Raw genomic sequence first — 18,883 nt, 5'->3', positions numbered from 1 at the left:
AGAAATCAGTATGTTCATGAAATATCCTTGCAGTAGCTTATATTGGGGAGAATCGTTTATTTCAGTTTGAATAAATGTGCAGGAAGGCTGTCCCCCTTGAAGTGTTTGTTTAAAAATGATACGCCTAAGAAATATGGCTTATTAGATGTAAGAGTTGAGTGTAGTTTAGCTTCTAGATAAGGCCTGGCTTATTTTATGCAATGCAGGAAAGCAGACCAGCATTGCACAGGCTAGTAATACAACTGTGGTTTTCCCTGTATTTTTTGACAGAGCAGTTATATATGGGTTTACATAGGCCCTCAAAATATGCTTTCTGCTTGGAAACACTGTTCAAAGCCACCAAAGCAGTCATTAACAGCAGAAGAGCCCACATGGCTGTATGTGGTGCTTCTGGGAAGCTCTAATATACCTTACATCTGTGCCTTCTGAAACTTCTGCTGCTGTCGTTCTGGTCCCTGCCCATTAGCCACAAGAGAAAGAAAAAGCCTTTGGGAAAGTCCAAAACTTTTCTGTGCACCTTTGGTTTATTTCTCCATGCGTTCTGAATTCCAAGAGGGCATTATTGGATCTTGTAATGATGAACTGCCCTTATGTACTCAGTGATTCTCATTTGTGCTATGGTTTATTCATTCCATTTCCTTTGTACCTTGTGTTTCACTGTGTGGACACACAGGTGTTATGTGGCCTAAGAGGCAATAGGCATTATGAAACAGACAGTGATGGGGTCTGATATGAAAAGTGATAGGATGTTTATTAATTATGAATTGAAGGTCACAAGCCACTAAAAATACAGCAATAGTTGTAGCAATTTCAAAAATACAAGCTGAAAGCAATACGGACTCTCTTTACCCAAAAGCCATGGATGAGCCAGAAAAATACTGTGTGTAATCATACAGAAATAAATGTCTGCTAAGGATTAGAACTGATGTCAGTCAAGATATTTTCTTTTTGAAATGGGAAGATTTCCACAATACCTGTGGAAGTGTTTGAGGTGTTTTAGAGGTCAGAGAGTTTCTTAGCTGAGGACAGCATGGCAGTGAAAGCATGGTAGCTGAAAAATTCTTCCCATTGGGAAAGCTTCCTCTCCTTTAAGGGAGTTCCATAAACAGTACTTGAGTAACTGGAGTGTTCTGACAATTGGGTGTTTGCATTAAGTTACTGCTGAAGAAATTTTTCCGATGTGGCTGAGTAATGTGAGGAGCTCAACCTGAAAGTTTTGCTTCCAAAGCAAGAGTCATTGAGAAAGTAGTGGTTGTTACAGAGCTCTAGTGCATAAATAAAACCTCACAGACCCTTCAGCCCTGGAAGGGTGAGTGCTGAACATTGTTATAGACTTCTATGGAGATCAAAATTGTCCAGGTCACCCAGCTGACAGATTCAGAAAGCCAGCCTTCCTTGTATGCAGCTTCCTGAACTGCTCTGCAGGCATTTAACTAGACTGTTAAGACATTTTGTGGCATGTTTCCTTTCTTTTGTCCTTGGCAGAGAGGAAAAATTAAAGTACAGGATACCCTTACAACCTTGTAGAATCTGTGCTCTCAGAATCAGCAGGTCTAGTTCAGGGTCACACTACCCCATGCCAACTGCCAACACCTCTGTGGTGCACCCAAGACTTTGCATGATGTACCCATTCCTAGTCAGAATTTATACCACTCCTGGCAAGACCCCTCTGTAAATGTACTACATCTCAGTGGTTGGAAACATCCTTCTAAGGCCTCCTCTACACTAGGCAGATTTTGGTAGCTGTTCAAATTACAGCACTAAAACTAAATATTAAAAGATTTAAGATAAAGAATGGTAAATTTGTGGAAAGTCTTGTATGATGGGATTGCAAGGGAATGAGGCCAGTGCCACAGCCCTGTGTCCCTTATTCATAAAATCAATGACAAGCTGAAAAAAGAAAACATTATGCTGAGTTTATCTGTCCTTTAGCCATCCAACACAAGAAGAGAAAACTTCAACTCAGCATTAAGTAAAATCTGGAAGCTACTAACAAGTTTTGTTCCAGCTGTAGATGGCAATCTTCCACCCATTTGTCCCTGCCTGCATTGATGGAAGGTGACATGTTCCCTCAGGTCCAGGGCTCATCCTGCAGTCATATCCGAGCCCTGTGCCCACATACCTGGTTACGTTCCTGTAAGTGGGTGCTTTCAGTGGCTGTGATGCCCATGACTGTGCATGTCAGGGAGCTTTTTGGCACAGGGCACCTTGCCTTTCTCTTTCAGAGGCCAAGCAGATGCTTTTTATCTCCATACACCAGTGAATCCTCCAAAGCCATGGAAAGCTCAAGGCAGCAGTGTGGATGCCACATCATTTGCTCACAGAGCAGCTGCACGGTGTGAGGGAGGGCACCACTCTGAGCTCAAAAGCCAAGGAGCAGTGGGAGACAGACTTCCTGTGAGCTGGAGCATGCAGGTGATGGGACACTTCTTCCTGAGTGCAAGTTTTGTCTCTAGAAGGCATGCTTGGGAAAACACACTGGAAAAGTAGAGAAAGACAATCCAAGCTAAATGATGACTAGCAACACCAAGACCTTTGAAGCTGGTTCACACACTGCTCAAACTATGGATTTCATAATGTGCAATTTTTTTATTTTTTTTTTTTTTTTGTGGTCATTCAGGCTGGTTTACATGACCACTGCTTGATTCCAGTCATTCAAGACCAAGTTTGGGTTTTTTATTCATTTTTTCTTTATTTGGACAATATATATATACATATGTACAAAAACACCTATACCTACTTTTTTTTCTTTTCCTTTTTTTACAATTTCATGTGATTTACAAAACAGGACAGCAAAATAACTTATAAAGAATACGAATACTGTACAAAAATAAAACTGATTAAACTATTGGGAGTTGGAATTTTACAGTGTTACAGATCACTGGTTTGTAGAACAGCATTTTTAAGTATGTGTCCAGTCTGGTGTATGCTGGCCTAAGTCCATCTGCAAGCTGAAAACAGATCTGTAATGTCGGTCATTAAGAAAGTTCAAGAAGTATGTTATATAGCTATACCTTTAAATCCATGACTTCTCTATACTAATGGACTTTCTTAATCAAGGAGAGGAGCTGTCCTAACTTCAGCGCTATTAAGTACTTCCAAAATAGTACAACAAGTACATACAGTATTAGAGAACCTGATTTTCCTTTTCTTTTCCAACACTTGCAACACTATTCAAAACTTAACTTCAAGATGCAAGAATCTAACCTGCAGTTTGTTTTAGGTGTTAAAGCCATTGTTTGCTTTTACTGAAAGAAAAAAACAAAACAAAACAAAACAAATGAACAAAACAGTACAATGATATCCCCAAACCTGGTAATTCCCAATGCATTCTCTTAGAGATTATTGAATCACATTAATCCTGTCTGTCCAATGCTGAAATACAGCATACACTACCATTTAGGAAGGGTTTTTTTCAGAAACAGGATCTTGTCACTGGCAGTGGTGACACATGCCTTGCATATCCCATTGTCCCATGGACTAAAGTACCTCCCGCCTATTTCAGACTTTGCAGGAACATTTCTTTAAGTGTGCATTCTACCCCAAATACACAACATGGATACTGTAAAGCTGGCCATTTACTTCCATATATCAGTTAATCCTGGTAGCTAAGTGACCAAGATGTTTACATACTGATTTAGGAGCTGCTTATCAGCTGTGGCTTCTAGTTGTGGTTGATTGGATGTGAGGATCTCTTGTATTTCACAGGATCAGGCTTTAATTTGCCAAGTGCTGTATTTGTCCCACAAAATGGCAACAATCCAGACTGCAGGACAGAGACTTGAAATCTAGCTTGATCTTCAGAGAGAAGAACAAAGATGAACAAAGATGCACCTCTGAATCTCATTGGCCTGCTCATGGCCCTGACCCTACTCCACAAGGCAGCATTAACAGTACTGGTAAGCAGAATACTTTCTGTATTTCTTGATCAATAAAAATACCAACACTACCAGATTTTATTACAAAGAACCTATGTCCCTATGACTCAATCTGAATACGAGAAATTAAAAGTTTGGTTTCTAAAATAAATGTTTCAAAAAGCTGAAACGGAGGTAGAAAGTGTGCTTGGTTTCCTGATGTCTTCACTGAAGAAAACACATCCCTTTTTATTCCATAGACTATTCAATATCCCCAATGCTTTAAAAGAAGTTCTCTTCACATAGACGAAATCTATCATGAACTACACAGGTAAAAACACAGTATGCAAACTGATTTCTAATGCTGAAAGCCATATACAACTGTAGAGGAGAAAACACTCTACTCTCCGAGTTAATTTTTTATGTTTGTTTCTAGGAAGCAAGCTTTTTATCAGATAAAACAATAAGATACTGTAATTGCAGGTGTGCTAACAAGATCTTTTATGTACAGAATTTTACAAGATGACCTAAATTCATCTGCAGTGGAGACACTTTGGGTTTCAGTGTAAATACTCACAAAATTAATTTGGCCCTAAGTCTCTAGTAGGGCTGCACCTCCCTTTCCTCTTCTGGAGGAAGGGGTAAAAACCAAACAGAAGAACATTGCTGGAAAAAATAATGTGTAAACAGAATTCTCCCCCATTATGCAGCTGGGGAGGGGAAAAAATATATCACTGATAAACTCTTAAATTTCATGCTTTTAACATACAAAAATTTGAAATATTCACTAATTCATCTAAAAGTTTTCATTCAGTGGTCTTTCTGCTCCTTTTAAAGATCAAAAAATAGCTTTAAAATAAAAGTTAACATTGCTTTTATCACCATTTGATGTGCCATGCATGACACAGGTACAAAGTACTAAGAGAAGCTTATGTCACAGAGGAGTATTGCAAGACACCTTCTATATTTCAAATTAGTTTGTGGTATTCCCCCATACTCCAAAGAAAGATCAATCAAGAGACACAGGAGCCCTTCCAAAGAGCTCCTTACAGTAATTTTAGGTGTTTCCATTATCAGAGTGCTCTTAAGAAAAGGTCTACTCTCTCCATAAGCACACACAATTCCCATAGGACTCCAAGGGAGTTAGGCCATGGTATGAAGAGAATAAATCTTTAAGGCAAGTGTAGGAAGAGAAAAAGCCTTTAAAAAGCAGCAGTTTGTAAAGATGGTAGCTGCTTTGTGCACCCATTCAAACAAACCACAGTAGAATAAAGCACTGTTAGTGGCATTTCTGTAGTACAGTACTATATTACTGACAAGTAAAGTATGGGATCATATGAGAGACATATGCTTCAGCTCCCACATGCCCGCCACATTATCTAGGCTGAGCTGTTTTTTTCTAGGTAAGTGAATAACAGAGCTAAATACACACACAGTCAGAAAATTACTGAGCTCTTTATGGGGATTTTTTTGCTTTAAGTATTTTCTTGAATCATACAAGTTTTTACTGGAAAAGTCCAGCTGATATTCAAAAGTATAGTTAATACAAAGAAAAGTTAAAAATACCTATTTACTTTAATGGGCTTATTGAGTATAAATTCACCTTATCTCAGTATATCAATCAGATACTATTGGTAACATATGTAATGTTTCTCTTAATAGTCTCTTTAAGTGCAGGAATGCAGAAGATACACAGAAGTAAACCCACTTCTACAATGTGCTATGGAGTTTTTATCTGAGTTATTTACGTGACTCGGAAAGTGTTTTTACTCGACAGACTCTAAATACAAGCAGCATTACACTGTTCAACAAAACATGTTCATGACACAGCAATCACAAAGACTTTGGGGTCATGCTACTGTGGTGGCACAGGCCAGACCGCCCAGTCCTATGTATGTACACCAGTATCAACGCATACCTTGGAAGAGGTGGTCACCTCCTCCCTGGCTGCCCCTTCCCTCCTCTCACCCCACAGTCCACTTGTTCCAGACTGTTCTCGTGGCAGAGCCAGGAGGTGGAAGATGGGGAGGGGGATACTGAGTACTTTTTTTTTTTTAAATGCCGGCTACATGTGCTTTTGGACAGCGAGAGTGACCGGCAGCGCAGTGGATGCTCGTGTTCTGGCCCCACCGCCTGCACCCTCGCCACTGACTGCCTCTCCTCCACTCCTTCCCCAGGGCCAGCCCTGCCTTCACAAGGAGCTGCTGGAGCTGGACTTTTTGGATCGCTTGATCATGCTGGGGTGGAATTCGGTGTGGCGGCGGGCGTGCTTGGTCAGGTGGTCGCTGCGCATGAAGCGCTTCTCGCAGAGCGGGCAGCGGAACTGCTTCTCCCCCGTGTGCGTGCGGTAGTGCCGTGTCAGCTCGTCCGAGCGGGAGAACTTCTTAAGGCAGTCGGGCCACGTGCAGGGGAATGGCCGCTCACCTGTGGGGAAGAAAGGATGGCGAGAGATTATGGGGGGCAGGGGTACTGCAGATCGGCACATGCCAGCTCCGCCGAGGAGCCAGAGAACATGCTGCTGAGGGAAAAAAGCTGCTTTTGTTTCCTGCCATGGTGCCAACGTCTATGGAGTTGTTGATAACTCACTTCATCAGGTTTCACTCTCACCTCCAGTAGAAGCGAAAAATCCCTCCAAACACATGAAACTCACATTCTAGTACAGAACCTTAGATGACCTGAAGACTGTCAAACAAGAGATGAGCTCTGCCTTTGCCTGTATGTTTTTCATATTGGTCTCACTACAGTAGCTTGGGAAAGGTGTGCTAGAATTATTCCTTTGACACTACCATTCTACTGAATTATTTGTAGCAGTTAGAAAATGATGCAAAAAAAAATCGTTTAGCTAGGACGAGTCTTTCCAGCCCAGGAAGAACTGAGTGGCGAGGCACTGGGGAGAACAGTGAAGCCTCGGGGCTGTAAACATGTAGGGCAAAACTGCTGCACCTGCAGAGGGAAGTCTCATGCTCCCCTTTCAGCTCTTCCTCTGGAAATCCAAGGTGTTCCAGCAAGTATCAATCTCTTAGACAGCTGGTTTGAAGACAAGAAAAACACCTCATTATTTCTACTCTATTGGAATAAATGTTTGCTATAATGATTAAAAACAACCCCAACATGTTAACCTAAATGACACCACAACTTTGCTTTTACAAAACAAGGGTGCAAGGATTGAAGAGCAGTCCACGTCATCTTCCTGGCACTCCACATCCCTACAGTTCACCTCTGTGGGTTGCACAGGCTTTGCCTTCAGGCACAAACACAGTGCCTCCAAAGCATCAAGGCTGACCCTAGTACACAGCACAGATGGAAACTGAAGGTGTTTAACTTCACACAAAAGATTTCCACCATGCACTGCTGCAGGTTTGACCCCTTTCATTTACCTTCTTCAGAGCCTCCTGAAGGGAATATAAATGGCAGCTCTATAACAGCTATTTATAGATAACCATGAAATACAAAAAACTATCCCAGGGGTCTTCCAGCTTGGAAGAGTTGGAAAGAAGCTGAGGAACTCCAGTATTTCTTAGTACTATGAGGTTTGGCACAACAGGTGAGCTCACTTTACATTCAAAAATCAACAGAAAAGGAATGATTTACAAAGTGGGTCCTGGAGTTTTTCCCAGCAGTTTTTCCCTAAGCAGCCCTAAGAAACAACAGCAGGGACAAAAAGCTACAGACTTGAATGAACAGCCCTGAATCCAGGAGGACAACAGTCCATACAAAGTATGGTAGAGTTGCAGGGAGGGACTCACTGATGGCATCCAAAAGGCCAAGGGAGGATAAGGACAGGCCAGGTTAGCTGAGGTGTAGTTACACCAGGGGCCCTGAAAGCCCTAGTAAGCTTCACTAAATAATGCTTCACTGTTTGGGCTCCCAATTATTTGTGCTCCTCAACAGATACCTGCCCTATTCCAGACCAACCAGCGTGCCATGGAGCTGAGCTGGATGAGTGGGACGGCCTTAGTCACAGCACAGCCCTGCGGCTGCTGCCCCTGTGCTTGCCTCCTTGGCCTCATGGCCATGCTGGTTCTCGGTCAGGGGAGAAGGATGGAGCAGAGGAGGTCACACCAGCTGCCTGCCCAAGCCTGGTGGAGGCAGAGCTGCCAGCCATCGTGAGCCAGGGCTACTTTGTTTGTTATAAATGCATTTCTCAGCTCCCTGGTGTACACGTTTTGACATGGATGGAAGACCTGAACAACCACCGCCTGTATAAAACAAATTAATTAAAACAGCATGGAGGGTCACGGGTGCTTGAACACCACAGCCAGAGCTCCACTGTGCACCGGGAGCTGTACGGAGGCCTCACAACACCACCCCTGCCCAGCCCTTAGCATCTGAGGCAAGTGTTTCACTTGTGCTGCTCTTTTGCAATCTATCTCATGGCTTCTGTCACAGCTCCTGGGAGCAGGTGGCAGTGGGAGGTGCAGAACAGCTTTCTTGCCCCCCGGGAGCATGGGAGGAGTGCTACACATCTTGCACGTGTGGAGCTATCTAGTGTATGCCTCTGTGTCAGGCACTTACACCCCAGAGCAGTGGGAGCAACTGAGGCATCCTGCCTCATCTCTGGAAACCACATTTCCAACCATCTCCCTTAGAACAGCTCTTCAGTCTGCAGAGATGCCCAGCTGTAAACAGGGAGATTAGGTGCCTAGGCTGCATCAGTCTTTGGGGAGCAGCACCTATATTAGGCATGGTAGTATCCAACCTGAGTGTCTAAAAGTAGTGTTTAAAATCTGGCCTCAAGCAGCCCTTAAGAAACTGAACTCCGCCCCCACGCCCTCCTGAAATTTCACCTGGGAAGATAAAATGAAGCCCTGCTTCTGGAATTCCCTCTGACACATGACAGGAGCAGCATGACCTCCACCATCACTATCCCACACATCCATCGCACATGCCAGGGGAAACCACTCTAAGGTTATGCAGTGTAACCACAAAGCTTTAGGGAAAGGCAGGGCTTGCTCAGGATCACATGAGGATCACATCACCTGCAGTGCTTTGGTACTGTACTCTGCAGGGTATCGACCCTGGGCCCAGCTGGGGGAAGATACAAAGGCTGTAGGAGCCTGTCATGGTGCAGACACCTTGCTACCAACAGAAAAGCTGCTGTGCATGAGGATGGGACACAGCAGAGATCACGGCCAGAGATGGGTGGCCACGCTCCCTTGGAAGCACCTGGATGCCAGCAGCATGGCCCCCCATCCACTGCAGAGCTCCCAAGTAGAGTAGTAAAGAATGACTCCATCATCTCAGCAATACAAACCTGCAGAAGCTGTCACAGCCACTTTGGAAGTGCCTATATGAAAGTAGGCACAATCCCTGACACCCAGATGTATTAAACTCCAAGCCTCTCAGAGCAGAGACAAGGGGGAGGGAGGCTTTTCCAGGCCCTCAGGGGTCATCTCCAAGCCCAAGAATTCATGTCTCCCCGTGGTCACAAAGCTGTAAGGGATGAGAGCAGCCCAAAGAGATGGCACCTCAGTGACAGCCTCAATAGGTGCAAGGCAGGCGTGGAGTGTGTCTCTGGGAAGCACTTAAAGCAAGGCAGAGATGGCTGATGGCATGTGATAGCCATCCACTCTACAAAGACGGTGGCTGTATCTGCTGTATTTGACATGCTTTCTTTCTGCAGCAACAGAGATGTCTGTGGAAGAGCCCTCTGAGAAAAAAAGTCTTGCAACTCATCTGCTTGCTGAGCAGGCAGGGGCTGAGAGAGCTGCAGTGCAAGCTGGTGCTGCCTCCATCTGGAGACATGGAGTCAGCTCAGACAAGGCATGCATCTTCCTTATGATTCTTCTCCCTTAGTTTTGGGGGTAGTAATGCTAAAGCTTGAAACATCAACATGCAGTACTGTTACACACTGCTTCCCTTAGTGGCTGTATGCTACTGACTTTTTACATTATGCATCTGATGGGATTTTCCATCAAGAAATGGTCAATGGTACATCATGACAATCTATGTGTGATTGGATCCTTACACAACAGACCCAAGAGGTGAATAATTTTCTTTAAAAAATAAGATTAATATGTATACACATATATATCCAGAGCAGCTTACAGAAGTAAAAAGTGAATAAGAAACTGATTTATAGGTAATAGGAACAGGTGCATCTGCAGACTCCCATTCTTTGTGCTGTGTGGCACCAGGAATAGAATGAGACAGTTTATTCTCAGTATAAGTTAACAGTGGTGTTTCACAGGTCTTCTCTACAGTCTAAAGAACTACTGCAATCCTGGCTTGCTTTAAATCCCATATGGATGTAAAGGCCTTTGCAGATCCTTTTAATCTTAGCCCTCTTGCTACACCTGCCATTTTCAACTTGTTCCTTCTCCCCATCCTCTACAACAAATGTTTAGTTTGTTCTTTCTGGGCAAGTTTAAACTCTATATCCAAGCTACTTTGTATGACCTGAGGCAGGTCGATTTTATTTTATTCTGAATAGATTAAAAAAATCTTTTTTCCCCTACCCTGGGACATTCCAGATTTTCCCACACTGCAGTCTTACACAGAAAAAAGAATTCTGAAAAACGAATACAGAGTGGGCATTAGCAGGCTCATTAACATAAGTACAGGTAGTGGTGGTATCCTGATTAGTCATCTGCCTCCTCACCACAAAACTCTGCTTTATGCGTGGATGACTGAGGTTAGGAGCTGCAGTTCATGGTGGCTTTAACATACAGAATATCTGCTGTCTCAGGTATACTTTGTCCCCAGTTATTTGCCCCACACACCCTGAACGAGCAATTTCCTGTGGGACACTGGACTTTGACTGACTGGGTGTCCACATGCCAGATATTCTGGTGAAGATAGATCACCTGGGCAGACAGACTGAATGCCTTTCAAGCAGGCTTTTTCCTCTTCTGAGATATTCCAAAATCAGGTCATTAAAACACATGGCAACCATGTACAGATACTGGTGCAGAGAGAGATCAGCAGTGTGGATGTTTGGAACCATATGCCTAAACCAACATTGTCTGAAGCACCTAACCATGGTCATCCAAGCAGACAACTGACCAAAATGATGGGATAGGCAGCAGATGGATGGGTTCCAGCAAGGGGTTTAGTCTGCCAGGACTTAGGATTAAACACAACAGGTTGGTTAAAGTATTAAAATGCTGCCTTCAGCAAGTATTTAAGGCGTTCTGACATTCTTAAACTACCAGTCAGCAGCTGCTTGGACATGCAGCTGTTTTGAGTCTCTTTCCAAAGTCCAGATGCAAAACCACCTGCTACAAACTGCTGCTGCCGAGTCTAAATTCTAGGAAAACTGTCTTGCTGTTATCCCACTGCGATGCAGTATCAGACAAAAGTTATGCCCTTTCAGCTTCTCTGTCAGAGCACAAACCTCCCTTAACCGTGTTACAGAAGGCTTTCTCTGGGGGACTGTGCCTCCATACACACAAACATACACAGAGAGAGAGAGAGAGATCAGTCAGGTAAGCTACTTGGGAAAGATCTTTCCAAATCTCACCAGAGAGTAAAATCCGTGCTTTTGTAGCTAAGGCGAGAGCCCTCAGCAGTACATTCATGGATATGTGAGACAAGTTCCTAGCTCTTCTCCTTTCCCAGCTCATCTTCATGTGAACTTCCTCCATTTTGCAGTAATACTTTAACAACAACAACAATGGAGAGACACCAACTCCTAGCCTGGTGTTTACGTACCTAGTGCACTTACCTGGGAACAAAGGACATTGGGTTTAAGATCCTGTCCTATATGAATAATCAAATTTCCTTGCTAAGATGAAACAGCTTTGACAGGGAAAGGAGGAATCCAATTTCACATGCATTCAGAAAGATAATGTAACTTATGATATTTCACTCTGAATTTATTAGCCAGTGTTTCAACAGACTTTTCCATCAAGTTTAAGGTATTTATGGAGTGCTCTCAGGCTGTGCACATTAATCATAACCCGAATACAGATGGTGAACTGCACTACCACAAGTGTACAGTGTCTGAGGTATTCTCTGCCATCACTCCCTCAGACCCTGTTTCTTTAATCTTAAATTGGCCCTCCTCTGCTCTTCCAGCTGCAGGCTTGGAAGCTGTTCAAGGCCAGAAGCACAGGAGCAGCAGCCTGGTGCACAACAACACAGCAGCCAACAAAGAGGAACAAAGGAGTTCCTGCAGCAATCTGAACAGCTGGCGCTGCAAGAAACACAAGCTAACAAGAGCAGTGACACCCACCACATGGTCTCCAGTGCCATAGCACAAACACTGAGCAGAACTCGGTAAAACTGCAATTTCAACACATCTATCTCGAAGGAGGAGTTGTCCTCTTATGGATAATGCCTGCTCACTGCTTCTGTCCTACATGTGAACTTTGTCATGCTGACTCAATTGATAAACTTTTCTGGAGCACTTTCCCACAACTGACACATACACTTGCTTAAAATCTTAAATTTTTATCAGAAAAAAAGACAACTGGGAATTGGACAATTTTGAACCTAATCTTGAGGATTTCTGCCTACCTTATTCAGCTGGCAAGGCTCCCAGTCAGGATCATCATGTTTCTCCAAGACCTGGAAACATGCCCATTAGAACTCCAGCAATTTGTGCATTTTCATTAACCATGGTATTTCACATGGCAATCTGAATTTAACAAAAAATCTGTTGTCAGCTCCACTTTTTGCTCTTGGGTCCTATTCTAAAGGATCTGGGTAAGTGTCATGGCATGAGCTGGACAGGAGGGTCTTAAAACGCTGTATTTCAGATTATGCTCAAACAAAATTACTGAGAAAGATCTCAATGAGCAGAGGACTGTCAACATACCAGCATCTGTACAGTCTGATGAGTGAGATAATCTAGAACACAAATAACAAAGCAGTACAGTTAAACCAAACCAATACAGGGGCTGGTCCAACACTACAACATCTGGGTAGCAGCAATAGGCAGCTGCAGTGCCTGTTCCTACTCTCTACTGGAAATGCTCCTCCACTTCCCTGTGCAGACTATCAGCCTATGGGTTCTCACCTCTGTCCAACCCCTGCTTCTGAGCCCTGGTGAGAGCCAAATGCTGAGAGCACTTAAGAGCGCATCGGCTGCCTGGTGTAACAAAACTCTCTGCATTGTTTGGATCCAGTTTACATGATGATACAGTTGGCTGAAAAGCTGAGCTGAAGAGGGAGAACTTTTCCCACAACTGGATTTTGAGCATCTAAACTCTTAATTAAGGGCATCTGATGTGTATGTGAAATTCCCATCAATCCCCAGCCTCCCCAGGCAAGCACACACCTAAAAGTCCAGTAGGAGGAAGCATCTCACAAGCTACTTTTATGGCACCTTTCTGGTCAGGAAGGAGGAACAGAGAAGATCTAGTGTCAGTGGTAATAGGCCATTTAACTGGATTATATTCACACCATCATAGCAAACATGAATTTTGTACAGCTTGTTTCTCCGGCCAGTTTCTCTTCCTGCCCTTTTCCCTGCACTCCCTGGCCAGGCCTCTTGACTGGGATTGCTTTTTTGCTGTATGCCTTCATTTTCCCTGGAAACCTTCTGGCCTGCACATCCCTCTCTATTAAGCTGTTCCCCCTACTCCATCTTTAAGGCTAATAATAACACTACACACCTACACCTGTCACCTGAACACTTGTAATCCTACACCTGTCATAACCAAACCTCTAAACCCACCTATTTAGAGAATTTCTGTTTCTTCTTCATTTTGAAGGTAACTCTGCTTATCTGCTGTTGCTTGTCTTTTTCTCGCTCAGATGGCTTGGGTCCCACCTAGGCCTGGCAGCACAAGCAAGGGGACTGCTTGCACAAGCAGGATGTGCAGTGCCATCTGCTGATCTTTTTCTGTAAAGATCAACTCAAAAGACAACTTCTGATGGATGGCTAATTTGGGCCTCCTGGAAATTGAACTAGCATTATCAAAGGCCCAAACTTCAAGCAAACAGTTATGTAGACATTTTTAGTATCTGAAATATGTAACCTTTGAAACAACAAATTTAAAGAATGGTTAATAAGATAGAGACCACTGACCTCTTCAGCATCAGGTTTTTGCCTTCTACCCTTCTACCTTGATTTGGTATTTTGTTTCTTGCTTTGCATTAGGCTACCAAAGATGAACTGGTGAGTTTTCAGATGCCCAACCCCTACACAGAAAGAGAAGGATCTAGAGCTTCCCAACTTGCTTGGCTAGGACTAATGATTAAAGAGAACTGTGAGTACGCACAAGTTCATGGGTGTGAACAGAAATCCTTAAGCCATTTTCCAAGATAGAAATTCTGGGATTAAATATTAACAATTAATAGCAGGAAGCTTCAACTGGTGGCTGTGCACCTATTTCCACTAAAGGCTACACTGCAGCAAGTATCCTAGTGAAAAATGGCAGATAGATGAGAGAGACATTATTTGAAAAAAAGGAAATAAAATGGTACTAAGGAGGGCCCATTAATGCTCTGTAATATATAGTTATGAATAACTCCAGAGGTCCCATTGAATCCCACTGTTGCTAAGGAATTGTTGTCATCTATAAAAATAATTAACATTATCAGTATCGTTCAGCATTTCAGTTAGCTACAATTAACTTCACATTAGGAAGCTCTGAAAGTTCATTATTCCTGGATGTCTGCAGTGATTTTAATCACACGGAACTACCATGACAGTACATCAGTGTTTCTGAGTCAAATGCCTCATACTTGGAGCTAAGGCCACCCACTTGGGAGCAGCGCATGCTAAACCTCATACCACTTGAGCAGTACTTATTATAACACTACTGCTTACAGCAGGCTGTGTGGGTTGTACAGTACATTAATTTACATGTCATCACACAGAATGCTATCTCAGCCAACATCTATTCTGGTTCTCTTATCAGGGTGGATATTTGAGCGTGGGGTAGTAAATGGAAATGATACTAACGTTTTCTTTGTCACTTATGAGACAACATTTTGGAGAGCACCAGTTACATTCAGCCTCCAAAAGAGCATCTGAGCTGCAGTCTCTGAGCTGGTAACACAACAACTCTTGGCACTGGTCATGAGGTCAGCACAGGGTCACCACTGACCATCCTCTTTCCCAGCTCAGAGAGAAAGTCTAACCGCAGAGCTCATTGCTGAGCCATATCCAGTAATCCTACCCCCTTCTCTCCAGCCTCTAGAGCTAAGCACCCAGCAGACCTGCCAGCAGACCTGCCAGCAGAGCACCGGTCGGCAAGGAGCCCCAAGCCTCTTCCTCTGCAATGCATGCACACCTAGGCACACCGGTGAACCAGAGCAACGGAGGCTGAGCTGGAGCTCAAATGTGGCCATATCCTACCCAATCCATATTAAATTCTACAGCAATGCCTGACGGTTCATTCCTTGGCTGATCAACTCACTTTGTATCACACCGCTAACCATCACCACCAATAGACAAAATCCAAAAGGTACCGTCATTGACAGAATGTCTTGGCAGTGTTTGTCTCATTTTATTCACGCCTTTCTTTTCCTGAACACAACCCTTTAATTCAGAACATTTTTAAAGCAGCCTTTTGTAGTCCACTATGATCCCAAGAGCAATTCAGACCCATGAAGGTTTTTATTCAATCACTTACACTGAAGGTCTAAAAATAAACAAATAAACAAACAAAAACCACCAAAACGAAAACGAACAAACGAACAGAGAAGTCTGCAGCTGCTGTCCCCTTGGGGCTAGGCTGCCGCAGATATGTTTTATCTCCAGGTTTCCATGTTGCCACACCCTCCGAGGCGCCCGGGCGAGGGCCGGGAGTGGGAGCACACAGCTTGATGAATGATGCCCTTGTGGAACGCGTCAAAGCTGGATCTCGGTAACCGATAGTGCGAGGCGCTGCCGCCGGCAAGAGCGGGCTCGGTCCTCCCTGTCCGGCGCCTCAATGGCCCCGGTCGGCGGGGCAGCGCGGGGCAGCGCCGGGGCGGCTCGGGAGCAGCCGGCGGTGGTCTGCTCCAGCGCCCGACACCGGCTCCAGCTGTCGCGCTCCCCGAGCGCGCCCACGCCGCCCGCCGGAGGGGGTGTGTCCGCAAGCCCCAGCGGTGCCGCTCGCCCAGGCTCAGGGAGACGCCGCCGCCGCCCCCTCCCGAGTGGAGCCGGCAGCCCCACCAGCCCCTGCTCCGGCGCCATGGCCCCGCGGCATCCAGTCCCCGCGGCATCCAGTCCCCGCAGCCGGGCAGAGCTCGCCGCGACTCTGCGGCCCAGCCCGCGGCTTCCGACGGCGGGAGCAGCGAGAGGGGCGCGGGCGGGACTGCGCTGCCCTCGCCTCCCTTGCGGAATGGGCGCCCAGTTCTGACCCTACAGTGGCAGGAAACCCGAATCCCGCCGCCCCTGTGCTTCCCTCGCCGACGCCCCGAGCGAACTCGGCAGCCCCCGCCGCCATCCTTCCCTCCCAGCCGCGCCGGACACTCCGAGTTCGCTCCGCTCGCCGGCATCTGCCGCCGGCCCGCGATGCCCGGCAGGGCCCGGGCCGGTTCCCGGCCGGCGCAGGTGGGCGGCGGGCGGCGGGCAGGGCGCGGCGGGAGGCGCTGCCGCAGCCCCGCCCGGGGCGGCCGCCGGCTCCCGCCGGACAAGGGGCGCCGATGAGAGCCGGGGGAAAGAAGGGGGGGCGTGAAGCAGGGGGACACACGAGCCAGCCCCGAGCGAAGCCAGAGCGGCGCGGCAGGGCAGCGGGGGCGCGCGGGGATGCCGGGCGCGCCGCTGGCCGGGTTCATCCGAGGACAAGCGCTCGCTCCCGCCCCCTTCCCTCCGCCACCGCTGACCTGTGTGCACCCGGTAGTGCGCCTTGAGGTGGGAAGACTTGCCGTAGACCTTGCCGCAGCCGCTGTAGGGGCACTTGTGCCGCTTCTCGGCCGCCAGCTTCCCCTTAGGGGCGGCCCCGGCGGCGCGCAGGCGGGAGGGCGGCCCCGGCGGGGGGCTGCGGGGAGGGCTGGAACCCTGCTCGGTGGCCTCGTCGCTGTCGGAGCCCGCGTCCTCGTCGGGGCTCTCCACGCTGTCACTGCAGACGGAGGGGGCGGGCAGCGGCCGGTACTTGTTCAGCTCCAGCAGGCTTTTGGCGATGGCCAGCAGGGCGCAGTAGTCCTTCCAAGCGTCGCGGGGGTCGCGCAGCTCCCGGGCCGCCTCCCCCTCGCCCGGCACCTTCAGCCGCGCCGCCTCGGGCACGGCGGAGCGGTTGGAGATGGAGACCAGGCACTGCGCAGCTACGAAGTCCACGTACGCGACGGCCGACATGGTGCGGCCGCGCCCCGACGACAAGGGGGGCTCCGTCCGCCCTCACTGCTCGTCCGCCGGGCCGACCGCGCCGCCGCCAGCCATGGCCCGCCCGCGGCGCGGGAAAGAACGGGGCGGAGGAGGAAGGGGGCGTGGGGGGCGAATAAATAGCGGGGCGCCGGGCAGGTCCTTCACCGCCGCCCCCCGGGGGCGGCGCGCAGTCGGCGAGGGGGGAGCGCCGCCCGCGCGGCCGTCCCGAGTCCGGCGCAGGGGCTGGGGGAGAAGATACCGCCCGCCCCGCGCCCCGCGTGCCTCTGCCCGGGGGCGGCCGCGCCGGGGCCCATCACGTCAAGCGGAGCCCCTCCCGCCCCGGCCGGTCCGCGGGCAGGGCCGGCCGGCTGTGTTTACTTTCTCCCCCCGCCACTCACGGCGCCCCTTTTCTAGGGGGGGCGTGTCCGCCGGGCGGCCTCCCAGCCAATCGCCGCGCTCCCTCCCCAGGCCGCGTGCTACTCCGGGCGCCCCGCCGCGACCGCTTAAAGCAGCGATGCCGGGGCGCCGCCGGGGGCGCAACGGCGGGGGCGCCGCGGCTCCGCTCCCCGCCGCGGGGGTCGCGCCGCCGGCCCGGCCACGGCCCGGAGGAGCCGGCGGCGGCCTCGGGCGGGGGCCCGCGGTGGGGGCGGCGCGGGGCGGCGGCGCCGAGCGGGTTAAGTAGCTCCCTGGAAGTCCTACGGTCCCAGCAACGGGCCGGCCAATGGGAAGTGAGCCGGCTGATGTCACTGGCAGCACTCCGCCAATCAGCGCCCGGTCCCGAAAGGTGCGCAACGCTCGGAGGCGCGGGGAGCGGCGGGCGCGGGGAAGGGCGGGAGAGGCGCGGGGATGCCCCGCCCGGGCGGGCTGTCAGTGACCCCGGAGCGACCCCGGGCTGGCCGCCCCTGCCCTGCCCTGCCCTGCCCGCAGCACCGGGACCCGCCCGGTGCGGCTCCCCGTACTGCCTCGGGACGGGGCCCCTGGCCCGCGCGGGCAGGAGGCGGGAGCAGGAAGCGGGAGCCCGCGAAGCCCCCCGGAGGAACCCGGTGGCGTCGCTGGGAGCTCCATCGCCGCAGCGTCATCGCTGGGACAGACGGCTCCGTGAGGCGGGGCAGAGGCGAACCCTCTGTGCCCCCACGGCGAGCGGGGCAGGTTCCTCGGCGGGGGTCACCGAGCTGCACCCCCGGGGAAGAGTTTTAGGGCCACCTGATAGTGTCTGCTGTTTTGCCTCTGTTAGCAAGAATAAAGGTCAGGTTGACACTTAACCCGTCGCCAAGTAAGTGCCATGCAGCCTAATCGAATCCCAAAAACCTGTCGCGTCTACCCAAATAACACGCCCCCATCTCTGCCCCATCGAACGCGCAAAGCTCATAGAGTGTTGTGAAAGCTGACTGACCTATGCTCAGCCAGAGAAGAGTGAAAAATTGGATTCTGGAGCAAGCACTGTTTAAAAAAAGGAAAAGAAGTTACCATCATCCCTAAGCCACTAGTACCGAAGTGTGAAGTATGTCAGTGTGTTTTGCTGCTTTGCAAGCATCAGGAGAGAGGGTAACAAAAAGACTCTGCCTTTGAAATAATGCCCGTGAGTCTCTCTACGGCATTACCCAAAGTAACACGGGTGCCTCTGAAATAAATCACCGCCTAGATGGAGAAGCGCTCCTGTCAGACAGAGGAGCTTTTCCCGGCTTTCGTGAACTGCATCCCAAGGAGACTGAGTCTTGGCAGGCCAGGGTCTCTAAATGAATCTTCTGTCCTCAACTGCAGCCCACCCTTCCTGACAAAAACAGACAGGGCCTGAATGGTGAAGAGCTTTATGGATTGCTATTAGTTTCATTAGCTGAATGTG

General features: G+C 48.5%; 1 protein-coding gene across 1 annotated transcript; it reads right to left on the bottom strand.

The window, feature by feature from the left end:
- Positions 1 to 2,666: 2,666 nt before the first annotated feature.
- On the bottom strand, positions 2,667 to 17,397 carry KLF9 (KLF transcription factor 9). The gene is made up of 2 exons (XM_036403306.2): positions 16,563 to 17,397; positions 2,667 to 6,281 (listed from the first exon to the last, which is right to left on the bottom strand). The coding sequence occupies exons 1-2, from the start codon at positions 17,029 to 17,031 to the stop codon at positions 6,049 to 6,051; spliced, it is 702 nt and encodes a 233-aa protein (XP_036259199.1). The 5' UTR covers positions 17,032 to 17,397; the 3' UTR covers positions 2,667 to 6,048.
- Positions 17,398 to 18,883: the final 1,486 nt, after the last annotated feature.

The sequence above is a fragment of the Molothrus ater genome, chromosome Z (assembly GCF_012460135.2).
Source record: "Molothrus ater isolate BHLD 08-10-18 breed brown headed cowbird chromosome Z, BPBGC_Mater_1.1, whole genome shotgun sequence".
NCBI classification, from domain to species: Eukaryota; Metazoa; Chordata; class Aves; order Passeriformes; family Icteridae; genus Molothrus; species Molothrus ater.
This window is presented reverse-complemented; position numbering and strand designations above follow the sequence as displayed.